The sequence below is a fragment of the Ailuropoda melanoleuca genome, chromosome 4 (genome assembly GCF_002007445.2).
Source record: "Ailuropoda melanoleuca isolate Jingjing chromosome 4, ASM200744v2, whole genome shotgun sequence".
Lineage (NCBI taxonomy): Eukaryota > Metazoa > Chordata > Mammalia > Carnivora > Ursidae > Ailuropoda > Ailuropoda melanoleuca.
In genome coordinates this window covers 13,882,422-13,906,565 of record NC_048221.1, presented here as the reverse complement: position 1 = coordinate 13,906,565, position 24,144 = coordinate 13,882,422, and the positions used below count along the sequence as shown (strand labels likewise).

Here is a 24,144-nt window from a genome sequence, read left to right as displayed (position 1 = left end):
ACTAGGCCTCTGCGGCGCAGACATTGTTGGCGGAGTAGCCCACCTTGGGCAGACAGACAGCAGACTGTCTGAACATGGCTCTCCCTCTTCGTGTTCCTGCCTGCTTGATATTTCTTATCGGCACTTTCTTACATGTGATGGAGTTTTGTTTATTGTTTGGCTCCCTCAACTGATAAATCCAGGGGAATAGGGATTTTGCTCTCGCCTTTCCCTGTATATCACTCTGCTGTCCAGAACAGTGCCCACACACAGTAATTGCTCAGTAAGTACTTGTTGAACAAATAAATTTGGGTTTATACAAAGCTTTAGCTTCTTGTGGTCTCTTGGCCCATTACTACTTCCTGGCATCTCTCTTCCTTTTATTTGACTTCTTGACTAGGTAATATTCTGATTCATAAGCTAGAAAGTTAGAAAGCTGCTCTGCAGAATCTCCCTGAGGCCCGCTATTCCTATGTTCCTGGCTTCTTACAAAGTTTCTTTATGTGTGAATAAGCAAATGAAAATTTAGGTTCCTATTTTTCTCATTTCTACATATACTGTTTCATTTTCATTGTGGCCTCTCTTGCTGTGGCTTGTTTAGCTTCTGTTCTCCCTTATCTGTTTTAGTTTCTCTGTTTTTTCAGAGGATTGGTTGGCTCAGTGGACCTTTGCAAGGGAGCTTCTCTGCCACTTTTGGGTCAGATGCTCAGCTGTGGTTGGCTGTGGTGGGTGTAGTGTCAGACATGCCTCCTGCCTTCATGGCACTGTGATCTAACACTTTCTCCTCAGAGGCAGGGAGGGCAGGCAGCCTCCAGAGAAACTGTCTACTGTGTGGTAGAAGTAGAAATATGTAAGTGTTCCAGTTGTAGTAAAGAAGTCCTGGTTATTTGGGGACCAGACACCCTTCCCTGAGTCTAAAAAAGGGCTTATAAAACAGATGTCTGCAGAGCCTGGGCAGGAAGGCCAACAAATAGCGAGGGGCACTACTGCCCAGCCTCTGTGGACTAGCATCCAGGCACATGCAGGCCCAGCGGTTGTAGGTCTTCTGTTTTTATAGGTTGTAAATCCAGATTTTTAAGTGAAGCCACACACATTTTAAATGTTAGAAACAAATACAAATTTCTAAAATGCATTCTGGCAAATAAAGGACCCCTGCTGGCTGGTGGTGTGTGGACTGTAATTTTGCAACCTCTGGTCTAAATTACCTTTGTGTTCCTGTTTGGATCGTTTATTTCAGATCTTCTGAGGACAGTCCCAAGAGCCAGAGCAGATATGTATGATGACATCCCTAGTGACAGCAGATATACTCTGGCTGGTTCTGTAGCCCACACTCGAGACACTGGAAGAGAAAGCCTGAGAGGTGATGTATTTCCAGGACCTTCCTTCAGATCAAGCAATCCTTCTGTAAGTGAAGACAACTACTTTCGCAAAGAGTGTAGCCGGGATCTGGAATTTTCCCACCCTGATTCCCGAGACCAGGTTTTTGGCCACCGGAAATTGGGACATTTCCGTTCTCAGGACTGGAAATTTGCACTCCGTGGCTCTTGGGAACAAGACTTTGCCCACCCCGTTTCTCAAGAATCCCCTTGGTCACAGGAGTATAATTTTGGTCCTTCTGCACTACTGGGGGACTTTGGTTCCTCCAGGCTGATTGAGAAAGAGTGTTTGGAGAAAGAGAGTCGGGATTACGACGTGGACCGTCCAGGGGAAGCAGACTCTGTGCTTAGGGGCAGTGCCCAAGTCCAGGGCAGAGGCCGAGGTCTAAACATTGTTGACCAGGAAGGGGCCCTTTTAGGAAAGGGAGAGACTCAGGGCCTGCTTCCAACTAAAGGGGGAGTCGGGAAACTTGTCACACTAAGAAGTGTGAGCACGAAGAAAGTACCCATTGTAAATCGTATTACTCCCAAAACTCAGGGCACCAACCAAATCCAGAAAACCACCTCAAGTCCTGATGTGACCCTGGGGACAAACCCAGGGACAGAAGATATCCAGTTTCCCACTCAGATCCCTTTGGGGCTCAATCTGAAGGATATTCGGCTCCCCAGAAGAAAGATGAGCTTTGACCTCATAGATAAGTCTGATGTTTTTTCAAGATTTGGGATAGAAATAATCAAATGGGCAGGATTCCACACCATAAAAGACGATGTTAAATTTTCCCAGCTTTTCCAGACTCTCTTTGAACTTGAAACCGAAACCTGTGCTAAAATGCTCGCTTCATTCAAATGCTCCTTAAAACCAGAGCACAGAGATTTTTGCTTTTTTACTATCAAATTTTTAAAGCACTCTGCTTTGAAAACACCCAGAGTTGATAATGAGTTTTTAAACATGCTTTTAGACAAAGGTGCTGTGAAGACCAAAAATTGCTTTTTTGAAATCATAAAGCCCTTTGACAAGTATATAATGAGGCTTCAAGACCGGCTCCTGAAGAGTGTCACACCCCTGCTCATGGCATGCAATGCCTACGAGCTGAGCGTCAAGATGAAGACCCTCAGTAACCCCCTGGACTTGGCCGTTGCCCTGGAGACCACCAATTCTCTCTGCCGGAAATCTTTAGCCCTTTTGGGACAGACTTTCTCCTTGGCTTCTTCTTTCCGGCAGGAGAAAATCTTAGAAGCCGTGGGCCTCCAAGATATAGCTCCCTCTCCTGCCGCATTTCCAAATTTCGAGGACTCGACTCTGTTTGGGAGGGAATACATCGATCACCTGAAGGCCTGGCTGGTCAGCAGTGGGTGTCCACTCCAAGTCAAGAAAGCCGAACCCGAGCCAACCCAAGAGGAGGAGAAAATGGTTCCTCCCACCAAACCTGAAATTCAGGCCAAGACTCCAAGTGGTCTGAGTGATGGTAAGGAAAGCACCGAAAGTTCCTATTTGTTGTGATTAGTTTGTTTTTCATGTTTTCTTGTAATGTTTCTTATTTTCTTTGAGATTTTTGCACAGAAGTTTTTTAGCCAACTGGAAACATCAGAGTTTCAGTAGAAAACTCATACTGGCCAGTGTGCATTCATTCTGTAAGCATATTTTAGGAATCTTCTGTCCAGCACAGAAGTCCTTAGACATTTCTGGGTCACAGACTCCTTTGGGAATCTGATCAAAAGCTGTGGCCCTTGCCAGGAAAAATGCACATATATTTGTACACAATTCTGCTTGTGCTTTCTGGGTGGTTTGTACTATCCTGCAGCCAAGGTTAAGAAGCCCTCGTTACAGCATCCCCCCCACCAAGGTATTAGTAGAGGGGAAAGTAAACATTGGGCACTGTCTCTGGGGAGTCCCTAGGCTCCTAAGGGACAGAAGTCATAAAAGCCAGGGGCGCCTGGGTAGCGCAGTCGTTAAGCGTCTGCCTCCGGCTCAGGGCGTGATCCCGGCGTTATGGGATCGAGCCCCACATCAGGCTCCTCTGCTGGAAGCCTGCTTCTTCCTCTCCCACTCCCCCTGCTTGTGTTCCCTCTCTCGCTGGCTGTCTATGTCAAATAAATAAATAAAATCTTTAAAAAAAAAAAAAAGTCACAAAAGCCAGCTCCTCCTGTGCCAGGATTAAGCGGATGGAAGAGACCCTAGCCCAGGGGAGTCCGGGAGACCATGTTTGAGCTCTGTTGAGGGACCAGCAAGAGATTAGCCATGTCAGCCCAGGTAGTAGAAGCACTTTCTACTCACTCACTATTCTAGAATGGCTAAAGTCGATAGATCAGTTAGGTTTATATGGTAACCTGCAGTTAGCGAGTCAGCTTTGGGGAGGTTCCAGAAGGGCCAAGAAGGACGTAATATGTATTAAAAAAAAAAAAAAAGTAATATAAGCATTTAGTTGTTTGGTGTCTGTCCCTTCTCTCTCCCTCTTAATACCTAGGATGAATGCTCTCCTAGCCCAGACATCCCAGAGGTCATGAGCATATGTGGTGGCCCATGTGACCAGCAAGAAAGCACTCCCCCCCACCCCCTTTCAGCTTCCATTGCCCCAGCCAAGTGGGAAAACCTTGTTCGTCCCTGAATCTCTTTACTCCTCGACACCCTTATGGAGCCCTGACAATGTCAGGCGCTGGGTAGGTCCCATCATCGATGGGCAGCCACACCTACTCCTGGAGAGGGAGCCTTCCAGAAGTGGGCTCCAGGCTGAAGCAGGACCCCTCCTCCCCATACCCCTCATAATGAGGGAGTGGAAAGTCAGTGTAATGATGATACTGAAGAACTTTGTTTGAAGGAGGAAAAAAACACGCATTAACTTAAAGTTGCCCCCCACTATTTTCTGGTTTTGTTGCTACGCAGGTGCACCCGCAGCAACAGTCTTGCTGTACTGAAAACACTACAGTCTGTTCTTTTACAGGATCATCAAAGGCCTTTTTCTGTGTTTCTACGGCATTTGCTGCATCATGATACTGACCTAACATAAATTACCTCACCCTTCCCTTGATGTGGGACTCATGCTGCCTTTTACTAGAGGCCTCTGAGGCTGAGCAGAGCCGGGTTCCCTTGTGGTTGACATCTGCAAGCCTGGGCTGTCTGGACAGCAGGTAGATGGCACCAGCGCCCACATCTCGTGGGTACTGCCCCGCCACTGCTTCCCTTGCTGTTAGAATTGTGGAGATGGCATCTTCAGTTGAATGTTTTGATTACTATTGTTATTTTTTTTTAAGATTTTATTTATTTATTTGAGAGAGGGAATGGCAGAGAGAGCACATGAGAGGGGGGAGGAGAGGGAGAAGCAAACTCCCCGTTGAGCAGGGAGCCTGATGCCAGACTTGATCCTGGGATTCGGGGATCATGACCCGAGCCGAAGGCAGTCGCTTAACCAACTGAGCCACCCAGGCGCCCCAACTATTGTTATTTTTTTATTTTTAAGTTCCCCTCTATAGAATATGGTCGGGGAGGAGGATTGTGGGGCCAAAGCTGGGACGCTTGCTTACGGTTATCTTCTTGAGAGGTAGTGGCAGTGATCCACAAATTGCATTGTTTTTCAAAGCTTCCGGCTTTGAACCTTTTATTCTTTGGTAAAGTGTAAAACTAGCAATTCTGTAAGATGAGAGCCAATAACAAAAAAGGAAAGGAAAAGAAGCAATTTCAAAGGGGAAATAGTTGCAGTAGCATGACAATTGAAGAATCCATTTAGCCGGTGTAAAGAGCTCACTCTGATGTTTAAAATAAGCTCAAAGCTGCAGTTCAGACATAAGCAAGGACAGGATGGTGCAGTTACTCCACAGAACAAACTGGAAAACCTCTCCAGTTCAGGAGTGGTTTTTATCGAATGACTAAACAAACAGACCATTCTGTGTAATTAAAACTAGCAAATATCAGAAAAGGAAACAGTCTTATTAATTGAGGGCCAGATGTTCTTCTGTGTTGCCAGTAGCGTTGTAAGTTGAAACTCATTAAGGAGGGGCACCGGGGTGGCTAAGTCAGTTAAACATCTGACTTTTTATCTCAGCTGAGGTCTTGATCTCAGGGTCCTGAGTTCATACCCCTGTTGGGCTCCACACTGGGCCTGGACCCTACTTAAAAAAAACAAAAAAACAAAACAAAAAAAACCCCCAAAACCAAAAAACACACACCTCATATTGAAGGAATTTACACTTTAAGAAATGTTCTTTTCATACATTCAGCAAATATATTCTGTGAACGCCTATCTTAGGGACACTGACTGTTTTTGATTAGGGAATTTTTCCTTGCAAATTTGTACATTTGTTTTCTGATTATAAAACACGCATATTTATTTTTTATAGAAAAGCACAAAGAAAATGAAGTCTCTGGTAAATCTACCCATAGATAATATCTATTAACATTCTGGTATAGTTCTTTCTTTTTTTTCTATGTGTCTATATTTATGTATCTTTTCTTTCCTCCTTCATATTGGGAATCATAACCTAGATATCTTTTTTAATGTATTTTTTACCTAGTCGCATTTTATATAGCTTTATGTTTTTCCCTTAACATGAGCATTCCAGTTAAGCGATACCTGACAAGCAGAATAGAATTGCTACATATCAATTCCTTCTGTAGAATATATGCATATGTTGCTCTGTACAGTCATTGTAAGCTTGTGACTTTCTCTTCTAATGGCTATGCTGTTCTGTGTTTTGGGAGAATATCTCAGGTATCGGTTTTTAGAATACCATGCTGCTCTCCTCTTTTCAATGCTGATTTCTCTTGAATGAGGATTTTGGTCACCGGTGCCTGCTTAGGTTCCATCCTAAGCCTCTGACTCTGTCCTGGTTGTCCCAGACCCCGTGTGTTCCCGTGTGTTTCTCAGAAAAGCCCTTTTGTGTGTTCCAGCGGTCCCCCAGCGAGCAGATCACAAGGTGGTGGACACCATCGACCAGCTAGTCACTCGTGTTGTCGGAGGCAGCCTATCTCCCAAAGAGAGAGCTCTTCTCAAGGAGGACCCTGCTTACTGGTAGGTCTTTAAATGTTGGCCCTCCGAATCCCTTCCATAGAACACATGGCAAAATTTGTGTCTTGATGGTGTCCAACGCAGGGGGCGAGGTATCTATTTTGAGGAGTGGTGCTAGCCAGTGGGAAGAGCATGAGAGAGGGTCGGGTTCATCTATATTCAAGCCCCAGCCCTGCTGCCGCCCTGCCATGTGGCTTTCTCTTGTCTGGGCCAGGAGCGCCTCAGGCCTCTGTGCTGGCTTAAGGATGAGGTGAGAGGTGCATGCAAAGAGCACATGAAGATAAGGGATGTGTCACAGCAGTTGTTCATGACTAACTGCTCCTGTTTGTTAAACTCTCTTCTCCTTTTGCCTTAGTGCCTCTTCACGTGGATGGAACAACTTTTTAAAGTTTTCAAGGGTGCCTGTGTGGCTCATTTGGTTAAACATCTGCCTTTGGCTCGGGTCATGATCCCAGGGTTCTGGGATCGAGCCCACATTGGGCTCCCTGCTCAGTGGGAGTCTGCTTCTCCCTCTCCCCCTGCTACTCCCCCTGCTTGTACGCTCTTGCTCTCTCTCTCTTCTTCTCCCTCCCTCCCCCTCTTCCTCTCTCTCTCTGTCAAATAAATAAAATCTTAAAAAATAAAGTTTTCAGCATAAATACAGCACTTAATAGAGGAAGTCAAGAACAACAGAAAGTAGGGGGAAGCCCTCCCAGTGTGCCCATCAGCATCTACTGACAGTTTTGATTTTGCTTCCAGTCTTTTCTGCTCACTGTCGGCTATTTGGGGTTTTGTTTAACGTAGCTGTGATTTTTTTTTTTAAGATTTTATTTATTTATTTGACAGAGATAGAGACAGCCAGCGAGAGAAGGAACACAAGCAGGGGGAGTGGGAGAGGAAGAAGCAGGCTCATAGCGGAGGAGCCTGATGTGGGGCTCTATCCCATAACGCTGGGATCACGCCCTGAGCCAAAGGCAGAAGCTTAACCGCTGTGCCAGGCGCCCCAACGTAGCTGTGATTTTATTATAATATAATATATCCTGCTCTTTTGGGGTTTATGTATTTATTTTTCCTGCTTATTTTAGATAACACAGGAAAATGTTTATATTCCTTATTTTTCATAAACATTTTCAGAGAGCTGTGTTTATTAGTCCATAAAGGACGTGGCCAGAGTTTAATTAGCCATCCCTCTCTGGTTAGACTTTCAGAATGATTTCGATTGTATACTGTTTCAAACTGCTTCAGTGAATGGCTTAGTGCATCCTGTTTTTTTGTGTTTAGGATTATCTGTAGATTGCTGCAAGTGGAAAATGTTCATACTCTTTTTGTGTAAATATGTATTTATTTATTTATTTTTAAAGATTTTATTTATTTGAGAGAGAGCATGTGAGCAGGGGAGGAATAAAGGGAGAAGGAGACAATTTCCAGCAGATTCTGCACTGAGCGCAAGGCTCAACACAGGGCTCAATCCCAGGACCCCGAGATCATGACCTGAGCCAAAACCAAGAGTCAGATACTCAACCAGCTGAGACACCCAGGCGCCCCTAATTTTTTTTTTACATCATTAAAGTGGCATGTGTCTTTTGCAAAAATAGAAAAAAATGGGGCGCCTGGGTGGCACAGCGGTTAAGCGTCTGCCTTCGGCTCAGGGAGTGATCCCGGCGTTATGGGATCGAGCCCCACGTCAGGCTCCTCCTCTATGAGCCTGCTTCTTCCTCTCCCACTCCCCCTGCTTGTGTTCCCTCTCTCGCTGGCTGTCTCTATTTCTGTCAAATAAATAAATAAAATCTTTAAAAAAAAAAATAGAAAAAAGTAATAAGATAAAGCTACTGTCACTCAGAGCTCCGCCACTTCTCCCTCTCAGTGTGTCCTGTATTTCAAACCTAACATCACTGTCCCTGTTAACAGTGGTTGCACACTCTTCCATCTTGCACAGGTACCCTAAGATACTCAAACATTGCCCATTGATGAGTTCTTAGAGTCTTCCAATTTTTCCTCATTGTAAATACTGTTATGATGAACAATGTTTTCCGTTTATTTCTGTCTACATTTCTGGCAGTCGATTAGGGTAATATCCAGGAGTGAAATTGCTGGGTTAAAGAGAAAGTTAACTTTAGAGGCCTTTGATCTCTGTCGTTTTTTCTCAGCTGCAGCATGATTGACCTTTGAGACTGGATAATCCTCTGGCGGGGACTGTCCTGGGCTTTGCAGGATATTTAGCAGCATCCTTGGCCTTCCCTCTTACTCTGGATGCCCGTAGAGTCCTCCATCCCAGACACCGCCCACTGGGGGCAGGAGTTGCCCCTGGTGGTAGCCATCGATCTTTATCATCAGGTTACTTTCCATGGGTTATCTGTCGCAGTTGACACCTGCTGCCCCTCTGTAAGCATGCCATGCCCTCACCTGTGTTTTGTTTTTGTTTTTTTTTTAAAGATTTTATTTATTTATTTGGCAGAGAGAAAAACAGCCAGCGAGAGCGGGAACACAAGCAGGGGGAGTGGGGGAGGAAGAAGCAGGCTCCCAGTGGAGCAGGGAGCCCGACAAGGGGCTCGATCCCAAGACTCTGGGATTGCGCCCTGAGCCAAAGGCAGACGCTTAACGACTGAGCCACCCAGGGCCCCCCTCAACTGTGTTTTGACTTAAAGACAATTTCATAGTGTGATGTTTTACCTCGTATTCCTTTGTTAATTAACAAAGGTTATATGTTTCCTCATAGTACGTCTAGTTGTAGTTCTTCTTTTTAAGTGTCTATTCAGGTCTTGTGTAATCAGTATTGTACCCATACTGGACTCGGTATTCTTGCTGTCATGATTGCTAAAAATGCTTGAAAGGCATAAATTTCCATGTAACAGTACTAGAGTTCTGGTCCTAACCAGCATGATTTACCAGGGGCGAGGGCTGGAACTTATAAGGCTTTATTTTTACAGAATTCTCAGACTCATTTGGATTATTTTCATGTTTAGAATAAGGTGGGCATATAACCTAAAAGTTTAAAAAAAAAAAAAAACACAGCCCAATAAGCAAATTGTTCCACCATAATTTATTGAAAACTTTATTATCAAACGCTTTTGCTTTCTCTGCATTTGGTGCTATTCTTGGCGCTTTTCTGATTTAACCACTAGCTGACTGAATCCTCATAAACCTTGTGAGGCAGCTATGTTGTCATCCTTATTTTACAGATAGGAAGCTTGAGGCTCAAAGAGGCGTCTTACGTAAGAGTGCAAAGCTAGTAAGACAGCTGAGATTCTAATCTAGTCTCTTACTCTCAATCAGTGTGCATGCTGAAGGAAGGAAGGAAGCTAGATAGCCTCCGATTGACAGGTGAAAGCAGAGACCAAACCCTCTTGGGTAAGGTACTCTCCAGACTTGGAAGGCCCAGGGGCAATTTCCAGGTGATTGGGCTGGAAGGAGAGGGGGCCCCGAGAAGACTGGGGACATGGACCTCTGCATCATGCCCACCAGGCTCACGATCACTGATGACCAGTGGTAACAGACAGGACCAGAGTTGTATATTTGGGAGGTGGAGTACAAAATCAGAAATAAGCATTGAATTAGAAATAAAATATTTGAGGAAAATCAACAACATGAAGGAGAGTCACCAAACTCAACAAATAGAGCCAACACCTGAGAAGACAGAGTTACTATAAGATAAAGAATTAGTCTAAAAATCTGTGTGTGTAATTAACAGTCTTTAGGTGGTGTATCCACAAAACAGGAGCTTTTTGTTTTTGAAGAGAACCTGTTAAAGATCTTGGAAACGAAAAGTCTGATTGTTGAAATAAAAGTCTCAGTGGTTGGCTGATAGAATAGACCCAGTTGAAGAACAGATTAGGGAGCTGGACTCAGACTTGACTCCCTGAAAACTCCTTCAGAAGGAATTACCAGTGACTATCAGAGGAGAAGATGTGGTGCCAAGAAAGAATGATAAGAAACTAGTAAGCTTAAGGCTTTGGTGTATACATTAGAATTCTTTTTTTTTTTTTAAGATTATATTTATTTATTTGTCAGAGCACAAGCGGGGGGAGCAGCAGGCAGAGGGAGAAGTAGGCTCCCCGGTGAGCATGGAGCCCGATACAGGACTCAATCCCAGGACTCTGGAATCATGATCTTAGCCGAAGGCAGATGCTTAATCAACTGAGCCACCCAGGCGTCCCTGTACATTAGAATTCTTAAAGGAGTACATGTATGTAGTTTATCAGAAATACCAGTTGAATTAAGAAAAGCAAAACGTTTCTGCTTTAACCAGTTTCCATGCCAGTTCTACTCCTTGGAGTCAGTCTCTTTTGGTATTTTAAGCTACTTTTAACAGTTATCTCTTGACGATAAGCCTATGTTGCTCTTGATCTATCCAGTTCGGTCATCACTGTTGATACCCTATGAAGGTAAGTGAGGATTTAGCTCGCTCTCCTCTCAGTCGCTCATCAGAAGACCACCTTCTTGCTAGGCTCTTGTGCTGTGTTAGGTTCTTTTATTGGTTAACGAATGAAAAGTTCAGACCTTAGTATACATGTAAGAAGGCTTTGCATTATCTCCACCCTTCAAGGTACAGCATAGATGTGAGATTTCCACCTCCCTACAAGGAGGAGCAAACACTGCTTTGTTCACAGCCGGGCCTTGTGAACAGAACTGGCCATTGCCTGTCACTGAGGCGGCCTGCCCCTTCCGATGCGCTAAAATAACAGTAGTGCAGACACCCACTGCAACTCTCATTCCTTGTTTGGAGTACCAGTTGGCAAGGCTTCCTCCATTCTCTATGAGAGAGAGTGCAAAGCAGCAGGTCCATAGAATGGTCCCAAGGGTACAAGATGCAGAGCTGAAAGAATCTTCTAAGTTGTCCCTTCGGAGTGGGATGGCCCTGACCCTTGCTGGACCATGCTCTCCAGGGACAGCCCCCCATGTCCACATGTTTACAGACTAGGGAAAAAGCAGGTGGGCACGAATCCCTCTTGGCTCGCCCCAGCAGGATTGTCCAAGGGCCTCAAAGCAAATACAAGATCTTAATAATTGATGCTTGTCGGGGTGCAGGAGGGGGGTGCGGGGGTGTGAGGGGAGGGAACGGACCCTAAAACCCTGGATAATCTAGATATGTAAGGTGGTGAGTAGCAGGAAAGAGGTGGGTACTAAGGTTCTCGTCTTGCTGAACAAGTGAGGATATAAGGATGCCTGCATGGCTCAGTCAGTTAGAGCATCTGCCTTCGGCTCAGGTCATGATCCCAGGGTCCTGGGATCAAGTCCCGCTTCAGGCTCCTTGCTCAGTGGGGAGCCTGCCTCTCCCTCTGCCTGCTGCTCCCCTTGCTTGTGTGCTCTCTCTCTCCCAGTCTCCCTCTGACCCCCCCCTCAAAAAAAAGGATATAGCTAGTGACTAATTCTGAACATAGAAAATAATAGTTTAAGTGTATATTGATTAGCCAGTAAAGACAAAGAAATGGGATTTATAACTTCCACACTACTGTAGAGGGTGAAGCCAAAAAGAAAATGTATTCATCCCAATGAAAAGCAAGAAAGGGAAAAAAATTAAAAAGGAGGGCAAATAGGAAACAAGAGTACAATGGCACCACCTTTACCAGGGACTTGGGTTTAAAAGTACCAGCTATTGCTTCCTCTCAGAGATAAGTAAAACACAGAGAGTGGGGGGGGGAAACGGAAAATGACAAACCAAGCAGATGCTATCAAAAATAAAAGAGGTATGTAAAGGTCATTTCAGACAAACCAGAGAAAAACATAAAAGGAGGCAAAATAGGCTACTGACCAGGGACAGTCATCAGGTAGCTACAACAGTTGGGAATCTTCTTTCTTTTTTCTTTTCTTTTTTTTTCTTTTTTTTTTTTCTTCTTTTAAGTAGCAGCGTCCACGCCTAGTGTGGAGCCCAACGCAGGTCTCGAACTCAACAACCCTGAGACCAAGACCTGAGCCGAAACCAAGAGTCAGACGCTTAGCTGACTGAGCCACCCAGGCACCCCAGTAGTTGGGAATCTTGATGCCTGAACTATATAGTTTTGAGCTGTGTAAATAAATAAACAACACTTAGAAATAATAAGAGGAATTGATCTATCTATATCATGGCAGGAGGCTTGAATATAATTCTCTGAAACGGGGAGATGTCATCCAAGTAAGAGAATATTTAGAACACAGTGAACGGGCATAAATAGGTAAAGATGATGTGCTAATGTTTGTTGAGCAGTTTATGAATGTCACACAGTATTGAAAGCATTTTTCTTACAATGAAAAGTGTGTAACTCAAGCCTCACAAAAACGTGAAGTAGTTTATTATTACTGTCTCTCCCTCTTACAGATAGAGGAACTGAGGCACAGAAAAGTTCAGTAAATCTCATGGCTAATAAGTGGCTATGCTGGGATTTGAACCCAGCAGGCTGGCTTGGGAATGTTGTGTGCTCTTAATGTTATGTTCCCCTAGAACTTGGGGAGGTGGATTTGTGACTGACATCCTCAGACTGCACTTGGCATCAGAACTGTCCAGGGAAAAGGGGCTTGTATCCTGGGGCTCTGGGTCCCCTGAGTGCTGACTCTGCTTTCTGCCCTGGGTGAGGAGTACCCTTGCTGGGGCTGCATTTACCAGGAGAACCAGACCGTCTCAATCAGTGTTCCTTTATGTGGGAACGCTTGCTTGTGAGGGTGCCATCTGGCAGGATGCTGCTGTTGGCCCAGCAGAGTGTCTGGGGCCGTGATGGAGCCGGCCTGCAGCCTGTTTCCTCAGAACCAGCCGGACCTTAACTGTGCAGATAGCAGCAGCGAGAGCTTCAAATGGCGCTGCCCACCAGGGACTGTCCACGTCGCACAGCGCTACCAGCACCCTGCTTCACGCAGCCAGCTGGCATCCAGGGGGTTTCTGTCATTGGTGATCGGGAACCTCACCTAGTAAGTGACCTCTTAATGTCAAGCAGTCTGAAGGCCACCTGAAATGTTGCCCTACCCACCAAACAGTATTCATTCTTCTTGAACACAAACTAAAATTGAACATTCACGAACTCCTGTTATGCGTGAGGTCACAGAGAAACTCTCAGCACATCCCAGGAAAGGAAAGTCACATGGGCCACATTACACAATGCATAAAAGTCAAAAGTAGCAACAACCAAAATAAAACTTGCTTCTAAATAACTTTTGAGTGTAGGGGAATGACCGCCGACATCAGAAACTCTTCAGAAGGAAGGGGGCGCTCTGCACACCGAATGCAGCTGCAGTCGTACATAGAGGAAAGTGCAACATGGGACACATTTGTCAGAAACAGAGTGAATGTCAGGGTGCCTGGTGGCTCAGTCAGTTAAGCGTCTGCCTTCGGCTCAGGTCATGATCTCAGGGTCCTGGAATTGAGCCCTGCATCAGGCTCCCTGCTCAGGCTCCCTTCTCCCTCTCCCTCCCCCACCTCCCGCTCATGCTCTCTCTCACTGTGTCTCAAATAAATAAATAAAATCAACCTTAGGGGCGCCTGGGTGGCACAGCGGTTAAGTGTCTGCCTTCGGCTCAGGGCATGATCCCGGCGTTATGGAATCGAGCCCCGCATCAGGCTCCTCCGCTGTGAGCCTGCTACTTCCTCTCCCACTCCCCCTGCTTGTGTTCCCTCTCTCGCTGGCTGTCTCTGTCAAATAAATAAATAAAATCTTAAAAAAAAAAAATCAACCTTAAAAAGAAAGGGAGGGAGGGAGGAAGAAAGAGAGAGAGAGAGAGAGAGAGAGAAAGAAAGAAAGAAAGAAAAAAATAAAGAAAAGAAAGAAAGAAAAAGAGAGAGAGAAAGAAAGAGGAAGGGAGAAAGAGAGGGAGGGAGGGAGGGAAGGAAGGAAAGGAAGGAAGGAAGAGAATGTAAGCATTCACCACATGAGGCCACGAGGAAATGGCAAGAAAAGTCCAGCCCTAGAAGGGTAGGATTAATAGAGATAAAGATGGTGCTAACGAAGTGGAAAACAAAGTAAAGAGTGTATAAGTTCCCCTCCATGCCCCTTACTGTCCATTCCCCAGAGATAATTAAGTTTGCTTTATATTCTTTCGACCTATGTGAGAAAAGCAAATGCACGCGGACCTGTGTACACAAAGCAGATTCGTGTGGTCCGTATCGATGTTGGTGTTCTTCTGCAGCTTGCTGTCTTCTCTGCCCACATCCTGGATGGCTTTCTATGTCAGTACTTGGGACTCAACCTCTTTCTCTTTCCTGTATTGTTCTTTTTTTTTTTTTTTTTTTTTTAAGATTTTATTGATTGAGTTGGCGGAGTGCGCACAAGGCAGGGGGAGCAGCAGGCAGAGGGAGAGGGAGAAGCAGCCTCCCAGCTGAGCAGGGAGCCCGACGTGGGGCTCGATCCCAGGACCCCGGGATCAGGACCCAAGCCAAAGGCGGACAGTTAACCGACTGAGCCACCCCGGCGCCTCTGTACTGTTCTCCTCATGACCCTGGCACATGACTTCGCAGCCATGGCGCTCTTACCTCCGTGGTGCAGTTGAAGCAAGGGTCTCTGAGTACCCAGCCTCACTGAACCCTTTGAAGGGTGTCACCTCCCAAAAATGGCATCCACATGCGACAGAGTGGCAGTGTCTCTGTGGCTCCAGAGTGACTGTGTTGCGAGGCTACCAGGAGTTGTGAGCACCTTGATCGCTGGGGATGGTGAAACCCAAGGAGGAACGGACTGGTGCTGGGTCAGAGCTCCCGTGGCCCTGCAGTTAGGGCAGGACGGGGACCTGCGTCGTCGGTGGAGCAGAGCCTCTCAGACGGCAGGGGGCTGCCGCTTAGAAAGGGTGTGCAGCAGTGTGATTGTAGCAACGATTTGGTACGTGGTGGTGTTCTGACCGAGGTCCTTCTGTGCGTGTTTTGTCATACAGGTTCTTGTCTGATGACAGCAGTCTGGAGTACAAATACTACAAACTGAAGCTGGCGGAAGTGCAGCGGATGAGCCACACCTTGCCGGGAGCGGATCAAAAGCCGACAGCGGCCGAGTGTGCGGTCCGCGCCATGCTGTATGCTCGGGCGATCCGGAGCCTCAAGAAGAGGCTCCTCCCAGGCCGACGGCGGGGGCTGCTCCGCACCCAAGGGCTCCGGGGCTGGAAGGTGAGGAGAGCAACCACTGGGACCCAGACCCTCCTCTCCTCAGGCACCAGGCTGACACCATGGCCGGCAGGCTCCAGGTTCATTGCAGGGAAAGCTGTCCCAGCCAGATGGAAATGATACTGCCAAGGACTGCCCACCTGACCCAGCCGGACCCTCTCCTGGGGACCCCAGCCCAGAAGCCTCGGGCCCATCCCCCAAGCCAGCAGGAGTGGAAGTCTCTGAAGCCCCTCAAACCTCCTCTCCCTGCCCATCTGCTGACGGTGGGTGCTCACTCCCATCCCCCTCTCCTGGGCCCCAGCCCCGACTCTCCAATCTCCAGGTGTCTCTCAGGGTCGGGGGTGGGAGACCTGGGTGGTCTGAGCAGTTTGTGCAGCAGGCAGAAGCAACTGGGACCTGGCCAGGACAGGTGCACATGGAGGCACTCTCCTCTTGTTTCCTAGAGGGGCTGGCCCTTGAGTTCTGTAGGTCTTCCTCCTGTCTGGAGGGTAGAGCTGACTCACCGTGCTCCCCTGCAAGGTCTTCCTCCTGGCCACCCGGTTGTTCTGTGGGCGCATGCTTCGGGCTTTGAGCGCCTTGATCCATTTCTCACTCTCTTCTTGCCCCTCTTTACCTTCCGTAGGGCTGCCCTTGTGTCTTCTCCTTCTTTCCCAAGGTCTCGGTTTCCTTCCTCAGGGTTAGCTGACCTGCAGTTTCTTCTGTTTCTCCTGGCCGTTACTTTTTCTCTGTAACAGGCCTGCCCCTGACCAGTACTTCCACTTAGCACTACGTGGGAATGCAGAGGGGAAGAAAATCTACACAACTGCTACATTCTCTAGCTATTGCTCTGTAACGAGCTATTCTAAACTGTGGCTTCAAATGGGGTATCCGGTGCTCCGAGTCTGCTGAACAGGGCTGGGCCCACACGTCTGTTTGTGGGCGGCAGCTGGTTGTGTGGAGCCATCGGCTGAGGTAACAGGGATGTCTGGGCCACATGCCTGTCGCCCCTAGCAACCAGCGCGGATTTGTTCACCTGATTGTCAGGTTTGGGCCTCCAGGAGGGTAGTGGAGGTGCTCAAGGCCTCTGAAGCCCAGGTTCCACACTGATGCCATCTTCTGTCAGCAGAGTCCCAGGGCCAGCCCCAGTTTGGGGGGGAGAGAAGAGAATCTACCTCTGCTGGATAGAGCTGCGGAGTCCCATGGCAAAGGGCAAGGATGCAGTTGAGGGGACACGAGGGGCTGTCTTTATAATTAGGCTCCATAACCACCCCCCCAAAGTTGAAATTGGAAGCAGCAGCTCGGAACTGACATGTGACAGTCGCTTTGTTTTGTAGTTGACACGAAGACCATGGAGACTGCAGAGAAACTGGCCAGATTTGTTGCTCAGGTGGGACCAGAGATTGAACAGTTCAGCATAGAAAACAGCACCGACAACCCTGACTTGTGGTATGTAGCCGTCGTGCCCTTTGAATTTGAGTGTGTTTACCCCACGAGTGTCCTGAGAGGCCAAGGGATGGCCCAGCAGACACACTTCTGCCCCAGGAGGCACCCGAGAAGTCATGGCTTCACTTCTGCCAAGCTCAGGGCTGTGAGGGAGGAGCGTCCGCTTAGGGGGTTGGGCGGTGCTACCCTCATCTGGGGCATCAGAAAAAACCTCCCTTGGAGGGAAGTTTAAGCTGTGTTTGAAGGTCACGTGGGCTTTGACCAGGGGAAGGGAGAGAGGGCACCCAGGTAGAGAGGCTAATAGGTTCCCCAGAACTCGTGCAGAGGCCGAGTGGTGTGGGGTAGGGGGAGGAGGAGGGCAGGGCACTGTCCCTGGTCACACCAGTGCTCCGGGCAGTGATGGATGGGTCCTGGCCCAGCTGCGGGCGGCAAGCACTTCCAGGTAACAGTGGCCTGGCATCCTTTTGCCAGGAGGGGGTGCTGTTACCCTTGCCATTCCTCAGATGGGGTGGCCACTCAATGCCGCACAGCCTGCAGGTGACAGAACCAGGAGCCTGTTCCGCCCTGTGGGTCGAGGGTGAACCTCCTTCGGGGGAGACTCCTTGGGAGCCCCGTGTTCATGGTCCCGAGCCTTAACCCAGGTGGGGTTTCCATGCTGTGTGAATTGTATCCTCCCGTTAACTGGGAACTGTGGACCTTTGCCCTGCTCCTACCGTGCTGGAGAGCCAGGCCTTAGTCTAATCAAGACTATGGTTGAAAACTACACGTCTCCGAGAGCATTTCTGGCAGCCAGTGGGGACCCAGCGCGCTCTTCCAGCTTGTTGGGGACCTGGAGTAAGTAGGCTGTACACTGGGCGTGCCTTCTGCTTCCTGTGAGACCCGGGCCAGCCTTGTGGAGCACTGATGGCTTCTTGAGGGCTCAGCCCAGTTCTGCCTTTTTCAGGCCTGGTGACCTTGGGGCCAGCTGGGCCTAGGACGCCTCAGAGTTGGGCTAGACCTGGTGAAGGGGACAGCTCCGCTAAGGGCAGTCAGGAGCATGTCATCGGTTATGGGTTTTTTGTTGTTTTTTTTGTTCCCCAAATGAGAATTCTGCATTACCCTGGGCACCTGGCACTGCTGTGGTTTGGGTTTATTCGTCACCGTTTCTGACAGCCTTTTTGGGCAGTGTTCCTTAGAAGGTGCTGTCCCTCCCTCCCCACACAGAGTCCCCCACTGTGCAGCCACATTAGGTGGAGTGATTCACTCTGTCCCCCAGCCCAGTGCTCATAGGGTGGTTTGAGAATGACTGCATCCAACAGCACACGTATTTAATAAAGGTCAAGGTGACTTTGTGTTTCTTTTCCTTTAGAAAAATTATACCTCTAACGTGCTCAGTAGTTGTTTGAGTTAATTCCGTTTTTGTGTGTGGTTATGTCATCGATTTGACATATAGTCAGGTTCATTTGTTTCTCCAGAGATTTCAGTTTTAGGGCTATTTTTTTCTATCCTTTTTAATTTTAAAAATAAGTTCAGCATTTGCATGGTTCTAAAGTAAAAATTTTAAAAGGTAAACTCAGAGAAGTCTCTGCGTGGGAATCCCCTCCACTCATCAACAGGAAACCATTTCTCTCACTTCTAGCGGGTGTGTGCATTTCTCCCTTTGTTCTTCTACCATTTCCACCTTTTTTCTTACATGCAACTTGCTATATGTCATTTGCACCTTGCTTTTTTCCCTTCACAACCTATCCAGAAGTTGCCTGTGCCTGTCCCACCTGTCCTCTCGTTCTCTTGTCCACTATTGTTCTCCACGTGCAACCACACCAGGATCACTCCCCAACCATTGGCATTCACGCTGTTCTTACAGCCCCTTCAGTAGCCTCACGAACAGTTTTGTGGAGAGAATCTTCATGTATCTTCCAGAGGGGGCTGTGGGGTCCAAGGTCATTGCGAACATAATTTTGTTAGATAATGGAAATTCCGCACCCTGAGGGCCATTCCCAAAGGAGTGTCCAGAGTCCCTGTCCCCACCCCTCACCTTTTGGCATGCCTTAGAGCCAGTAGGATTCATGAGAAATTTCTCATTTCCGTGGTGAGATTTTAGTTTCCATTTTTTTTAATGAGTCAAATTGAATATCTTTTCATAAACTTAAGTATCTTTTATTTTCCTGTGAACTGTTCCTTTGTCTCTTAAAAAAAGGTTTGCCCTTTAAAAAAGCTTTGTTGTTAATAGTTTGCATTTTTTATAATTTTGTGTAAATGCGCTTGTTCTCGCTTTTTGTCTGAGCCCTTTACTCAGCACAATTACTCGGATTCATCTGTGTTTGTTGCATGTATCCCCAGTTCATTCCTCTTTGCTGCTGAGTGTATCCACTGTGTGGCTGGACCAGTTGTTTCCCCGTCACCTGTGGATGGCATTGAGATGCTTTCAGTCTGGGACGATTATAGATAAAGCTGCCGTGAGCAGTTGCGTAGAAGGTCTTTTTTCTTTCCAGTAAATACTAAGGAGAGGAAGGGCTGGCTCCGTGGTGGGTCCACGGTTAACTCTTGAAGAAACTGCCAAGCTGCCTTTCTTTTTTTTTTTTTAAAGATTTTATTTATTTATTTGACAGAGACAGCCAGCGAGAGAGGGAACACAAGCAGGGGGAGTGGGAGAGGAAGAAGCAGGCTCACAGTGGAGGAGCCTGACGTGGGGCTCGATCCCATAACGCCGGGATCACGCCCTGAGCCGAAGGCAGATGCTTAACCGCTGTGCCACCCAGGCGCCCCCCAAGCTGCCTTTCTAAGTGGTAGCACCATTTCGCATTTTTAGCAGCCTGGAGGAGAGTTGCGGTTCCCATCCTCGCCAGCACTGGCTTTGCCCGTGGCAGCTGTCTCACGTTTAGCCTTCGAGGGCAGGGAGGCGTTGCTGCACTGTGGTTCTCGTTTCTCCAAGGACTAACGGTGCTGTGTCTTCAGGTGTGCTTGTGTGCTTTCCATACTTCAGTGTCCATTTGGATCTTTTGATTTGGTCGTTTCTTTACTTATTAATCAATTTTGAGGGTTTGTTATGCGTTCTTTGTAGGAGTCCTTTATCAGATGTATGATTTGCAGATATTTTCTCCTGGTCTCTGACTTGTTTTCTCATTCTGTAGCTGTCTTTTGGAGGGCTCAGGTTCTTAATCTTTGCCCTTTTTATAAAGATTTTTATTTTTGGGGTGCCTGACCAGCTCAGTCGGAAGGGCATGCAACTCTTGATCTTGGGGTTATGAGTTCAAGCCCCACATTGGGTGTAGAGATTACTTAAATAAATAGGTTTTTTGTTTGTTTGTTTTTTGTATTTTGTTGTGTGTGGTGGATTTTTTTTTTTTTTTTTTTAAGCAATCTCTACACCTGACTTCATCAGATACCAGTGTTTCTGGCCTTTGTCTTGGTGTTTCTATCCGTGTGTCCAAGGACTGGTACCGCACTGTTGCAGCTATAGAGGCTTCATACACCTTGTAATACCTGGTAAGGCCAGAACCCTTCACTGATTTTGTTCAGAGTTCTCCCAGATACCCTTACATATTTATTTTTCTCCATGAAAGCTAGAATCATGTTCAAATCCAGAAAAAAATGATGCATTTATTGAGATAGGTTTATGTGTTAATATTTTAGTTAGGGAAGAATTGACATCGTTATGAGGTTGAGTTGTTCTAGCCAAGAGCAAGGGCTTCTTTCCTTGGTTCCAAATGTATTTTGTGTCTTCGTGCATGATTTCAGTTTCTCACACCAGCCGCAGCGCTGAGTCAAGGTGGCTGTGGGACTCTGAGGTTCAGAGAGGCGGTATTGCCACCGCGTTAACTCAGCCTCACTGTAGAATGAAGGGCAGAAGTGACGCGCCTTCCTCTGTCCCGTACCTTACAGTTGTGAGAGGAACCTGGCAGTCACAGTGAGTGCACGGGAGTCCCAGAGTGGCTGGCGACAGACTAGAAGGGGATGAGGAGAGGGCCAGGTTGGATCCTTGGCTGCAGTGTTGGAGCTTTTTCCAGCACGTTCCTTGGTCATTCCTGCACACCTGTTCCTCCACCTCCCTCCCCTGAAAGCAGCGAGGCCCCTTACATTCTGGCTCCTTTGTTAAATTGCTGCTGCCCCTCGTCCATCCCCGTCCCGCTGTGAAGCTGCACCGTCAAGCACAGTTGGTAGGAAGAGGTCGGGTTATTTGTTCCTCGATCCCACAGCCAGCTTTGTCAGATCTCTTCCGGACAACTGAGTAAATATGAACGTTCAGAGGACTCTCTGATTAACCAGTGTCTTTCATCCTTGTCCCAGGTTTCTCCATGACCAAAATAGTTCAGCCTTCAAATTCTATCGAAAGAAAGTATTTGAACTATGCCCATCAATTTGTTTTACATCATCTCCCCCGAACCTCCACGCCGGTGAGAGCGCTGATTCTCAGGAAAGCCCCCTTGATCCCATGGAAGGGGAAGGAGAGTTTGAAGATGAGCTCCCTCAGCACGAGGCTGAGCTGGAAAGCCCAGATGTGATGCCTGAGGAGGATGACGAGGACGAGGAGGATGAGGATGAGGATGAGGAGGGCGGCGAAGAGACCTCCACTCCTAGAGGGGCCTCCAGGTCAGCGGGAGGGGCTGCCAAGTCTGAGGGCAACCCCCCCACCGATGGCCTCCCGAGCGAGGCGGCTGAAGATGGCCCGGCTGGTGCACCTGCCCTGTCACAGGCTGCCTCGGGGGCCTGCTTCCCCCGGAAGAGGGTCAGCAGCAAGTCCTTGAAGGTCGGCATGATTCCAGCTCCCAAGAGGCTGTGTCTCATCCAGGAGCCCAAAGGTGAGTGCTAGGCCATCGTCGTGGCTTCCCTAGCATGGGCTTGTGTTTAGCACCTAAGGAGGAAGTGTGCTGCTCAGTTGTGGACCAGGAAAAGTTGTGGAGACCAGGTCATATCAACTGACTGTGTGGAAGAATTTACTGGCCCTTAGCCCAGGCTTAGCCACAAGATGACCAGCCAGTCCCTGTCCCTTCCCGCCTCCCTGTCACCCTTCCCGCCTCTGATGACACCTGCCAACCTGTACGTTACCTCCCCCAAATCCCTCCAGGGCCAACAGAACATGAGGTTCTTTGGTCTTGTGTCTTTAACCTAAAATAATTGTGGTGGTTTTGCATACCATTTCCAGTGTTCCTGCGGAGCTCACGTTGCCAGCTGGTGCAAGGTCGGTGGCCTGAGCACGCGCTGCCGGGTCAGTCAGCAGGGTGTATTAGCAGCAGATATGCGTGGTGTTTCCGTTACTGCTCACAGTCCAGTGGAGGAGCCCTGGCTGTGAAGGGCATGGGCCTTGGTCATCTCTGCTGTTTCCTGCCCGTGACCCTGGGGAGTACCCAGCCTTCTGAGCCCCTGGAAGGCCCAGGGCAGTGATGCCTGCTTAGCGATGATGAGGAAGGAGGACACAGGTGGGGCTGGTCTTGGACAGTGGTTAGTGGGAGCCCTGTGCTCTGTGCTTTGCTGCCTGGGCCATGGGAGGTCATCTCCTGCTCTTCTGTCGGGAGGGTTAAGGTTCTTAAAGTGCCGTTTAACAGCAGTAACACGCGTCCTTTTTAAGGGGACAGTTTGAGGAGTTTTGGCAATTGTAAACAGGCATGAACTCCTCCAGTACGGTGGAGCTGGAGCCTTTCTCCGGAAATGCCTGTCTCTCTCTGAGGTCCCCTTCCCATTTTCTGGCCTTGTGGTTCTGCCTTTTCTAGACTGTCAGTAGGCAGAATGGCATCATGTGCAGCCTTTTGATGGACCAGCCATGGCCCAGGTTATTCCTCGTGTCTCCCACCCCTCCAGGGGTCTCCACAAAGCCAGGCCTGGGCTGTGCTTCATGCCGCCATACCTTCCTGCAAGGTCGTGGCAAACGGTGCCCCATCTTGTCTCACCTTTGTGCTCTACATTGTTGACACTGTCGCACTCACCCCCAGGAGCATCAGGTCAGTTAACGGAACAGTCCTGTGGTTCGTGTTTGGAAACCTTGGTGGTACCACCGTTTCCCAGCTGTTCTACCCAGTTCGGATGTCCTTCAGAACTTTCTGCTGATGGTGGCAGCCTCTCCAAATGCCTCATGTCCCTCATGGGGGAAAAGTGGAGCTCTTTCTATTTTGGAAGCTCTCGGTTCCTTGGGTGGTTGAAAGAAAAAAGCCCAGCCCTGTTGATCTCTGCTTCATCAAAAATAAGAATATAATGTGATTCAGCACTCTGTATGAGAAGCGTGGTGGTTTTATACTGTATGTGGATTTTAACCCTATCAGTGGAACAGTTGCAGAGACACTAGGAGAGCAGGAGATTGCAAATGGTTTGTTGAAACAAAACGTGTTCTTGCAGTCATGGAAAATGATCCATGCATTGAGCCCTTTGTCGTACACATGGGAAGTCATACGTTCACGTAGACTCTTCCCCGTTAAGCAGCCCTCAGTTGGGCCTGCGTGTTCCCGCCTCTGTGTTTGTGGGGCCCGTGATTCCTGAGAGGCGCCCTGGCGAGCTGGTGGCTACCTTCTGTCAGCAGAAGGGCTGTGAGCCTGAACTGCAGCCCTCTCGTCTTCTGAGCAATTTGGAAAAAGTATGTGTATGTGTACAGATACGTTTCTTGTGTCTTCCAGTTCATGAACCAGTTCGCATCGCCTACGACAGACCTCGGGGTCGTCCGGTGTCCAAAAAGAAGGTGAGCATGACTGACTTCTCATGCATGACGTAGTCAGTTGGAATTGTCAGAGTTTTAAAGGACATTGGCTCGTAACTAAGGTATACTCGTACTTCAGACCGGCACAGTATACAAAGCATAACAAACAGCCTCTTTCTCAGGAATTTTCTTTTTTTTTTTTTTTTTTTTAAAGATTTTATTTATTTATTTGACAGAGATAGAGACAGTCAGTGAGAGGGGACACAAGCAGGGGGAGTGGGAGAGGAAGAAGCAGGCTCCCAGCAGAGGAGCCTGACGTGGGGCTTCGATCCCGTAACGCCGGGATCACGCCCTGAGCCGAAGGCAGACGCTTAACCGCTGTGCCACCCAGGCGCCCCGTCTCAGGAATTTTCTGAAACTGTTGTGCGTTGCCTGAAGCACAGGAGGGTAGTAATTGTTTATTTAATAAATAGGCGAGGCCTGATGCACGCATGTGTTGGTAGAGATGAGCAAAGTAATGTCCTGGCCCTTGAAGTTCAGATTTGGTGGACTGTCATCATGGTTAAAGAGCACTCTAACTGCTAGTAAGCCAAGGCGGTGTGTGGCTGGGTGTGTGCACACACATGTGCATTAACTGGCAGACGCCTGTGTGCCAGGCCCTGTCTGCCCACTTGATGGCAGCAGCAGGCAGGGCCAACAGTGACAGGAATGTGTGAGACTCTTGTGGCCTGCATGCCGTGG

At 48.0% G+C, this 24,144-nt stretch overlaps 1 protein-coding gene across 1 annotated transcript in view; it reads left to right on the top strand.

The window, feature by feature from the left end:
- The window catches only part of SUGP2 (SURP and G-patch domain containing 2), a 34,893-nt gene that overhangs the window by 4,304 nt on the left and 6,445 nt on the right, over window positions 1-24,144 (top strand). Inside the window, 7 exon segments of the mRNA XM_034658103.1 lie at window positions 1,217-2,821; window positions 6,238-6,358; window positions 15,158-15,436; window positions 15,438-15,643; window positions 16,694-16,805; window positions 21,069-21,580; window positions 23,384-23,445. Of these exon segments, the coding sequence (XP_034513994.1) occupies window positions 1,217-2,821; window positions 6,238-6,358; window positions 15,158-15,436; window positions 15,438-15,643; window positions 16,694-16,805; window positions 21,069-21,580; window positions 23,384-23,445 (2,897 nt within the window).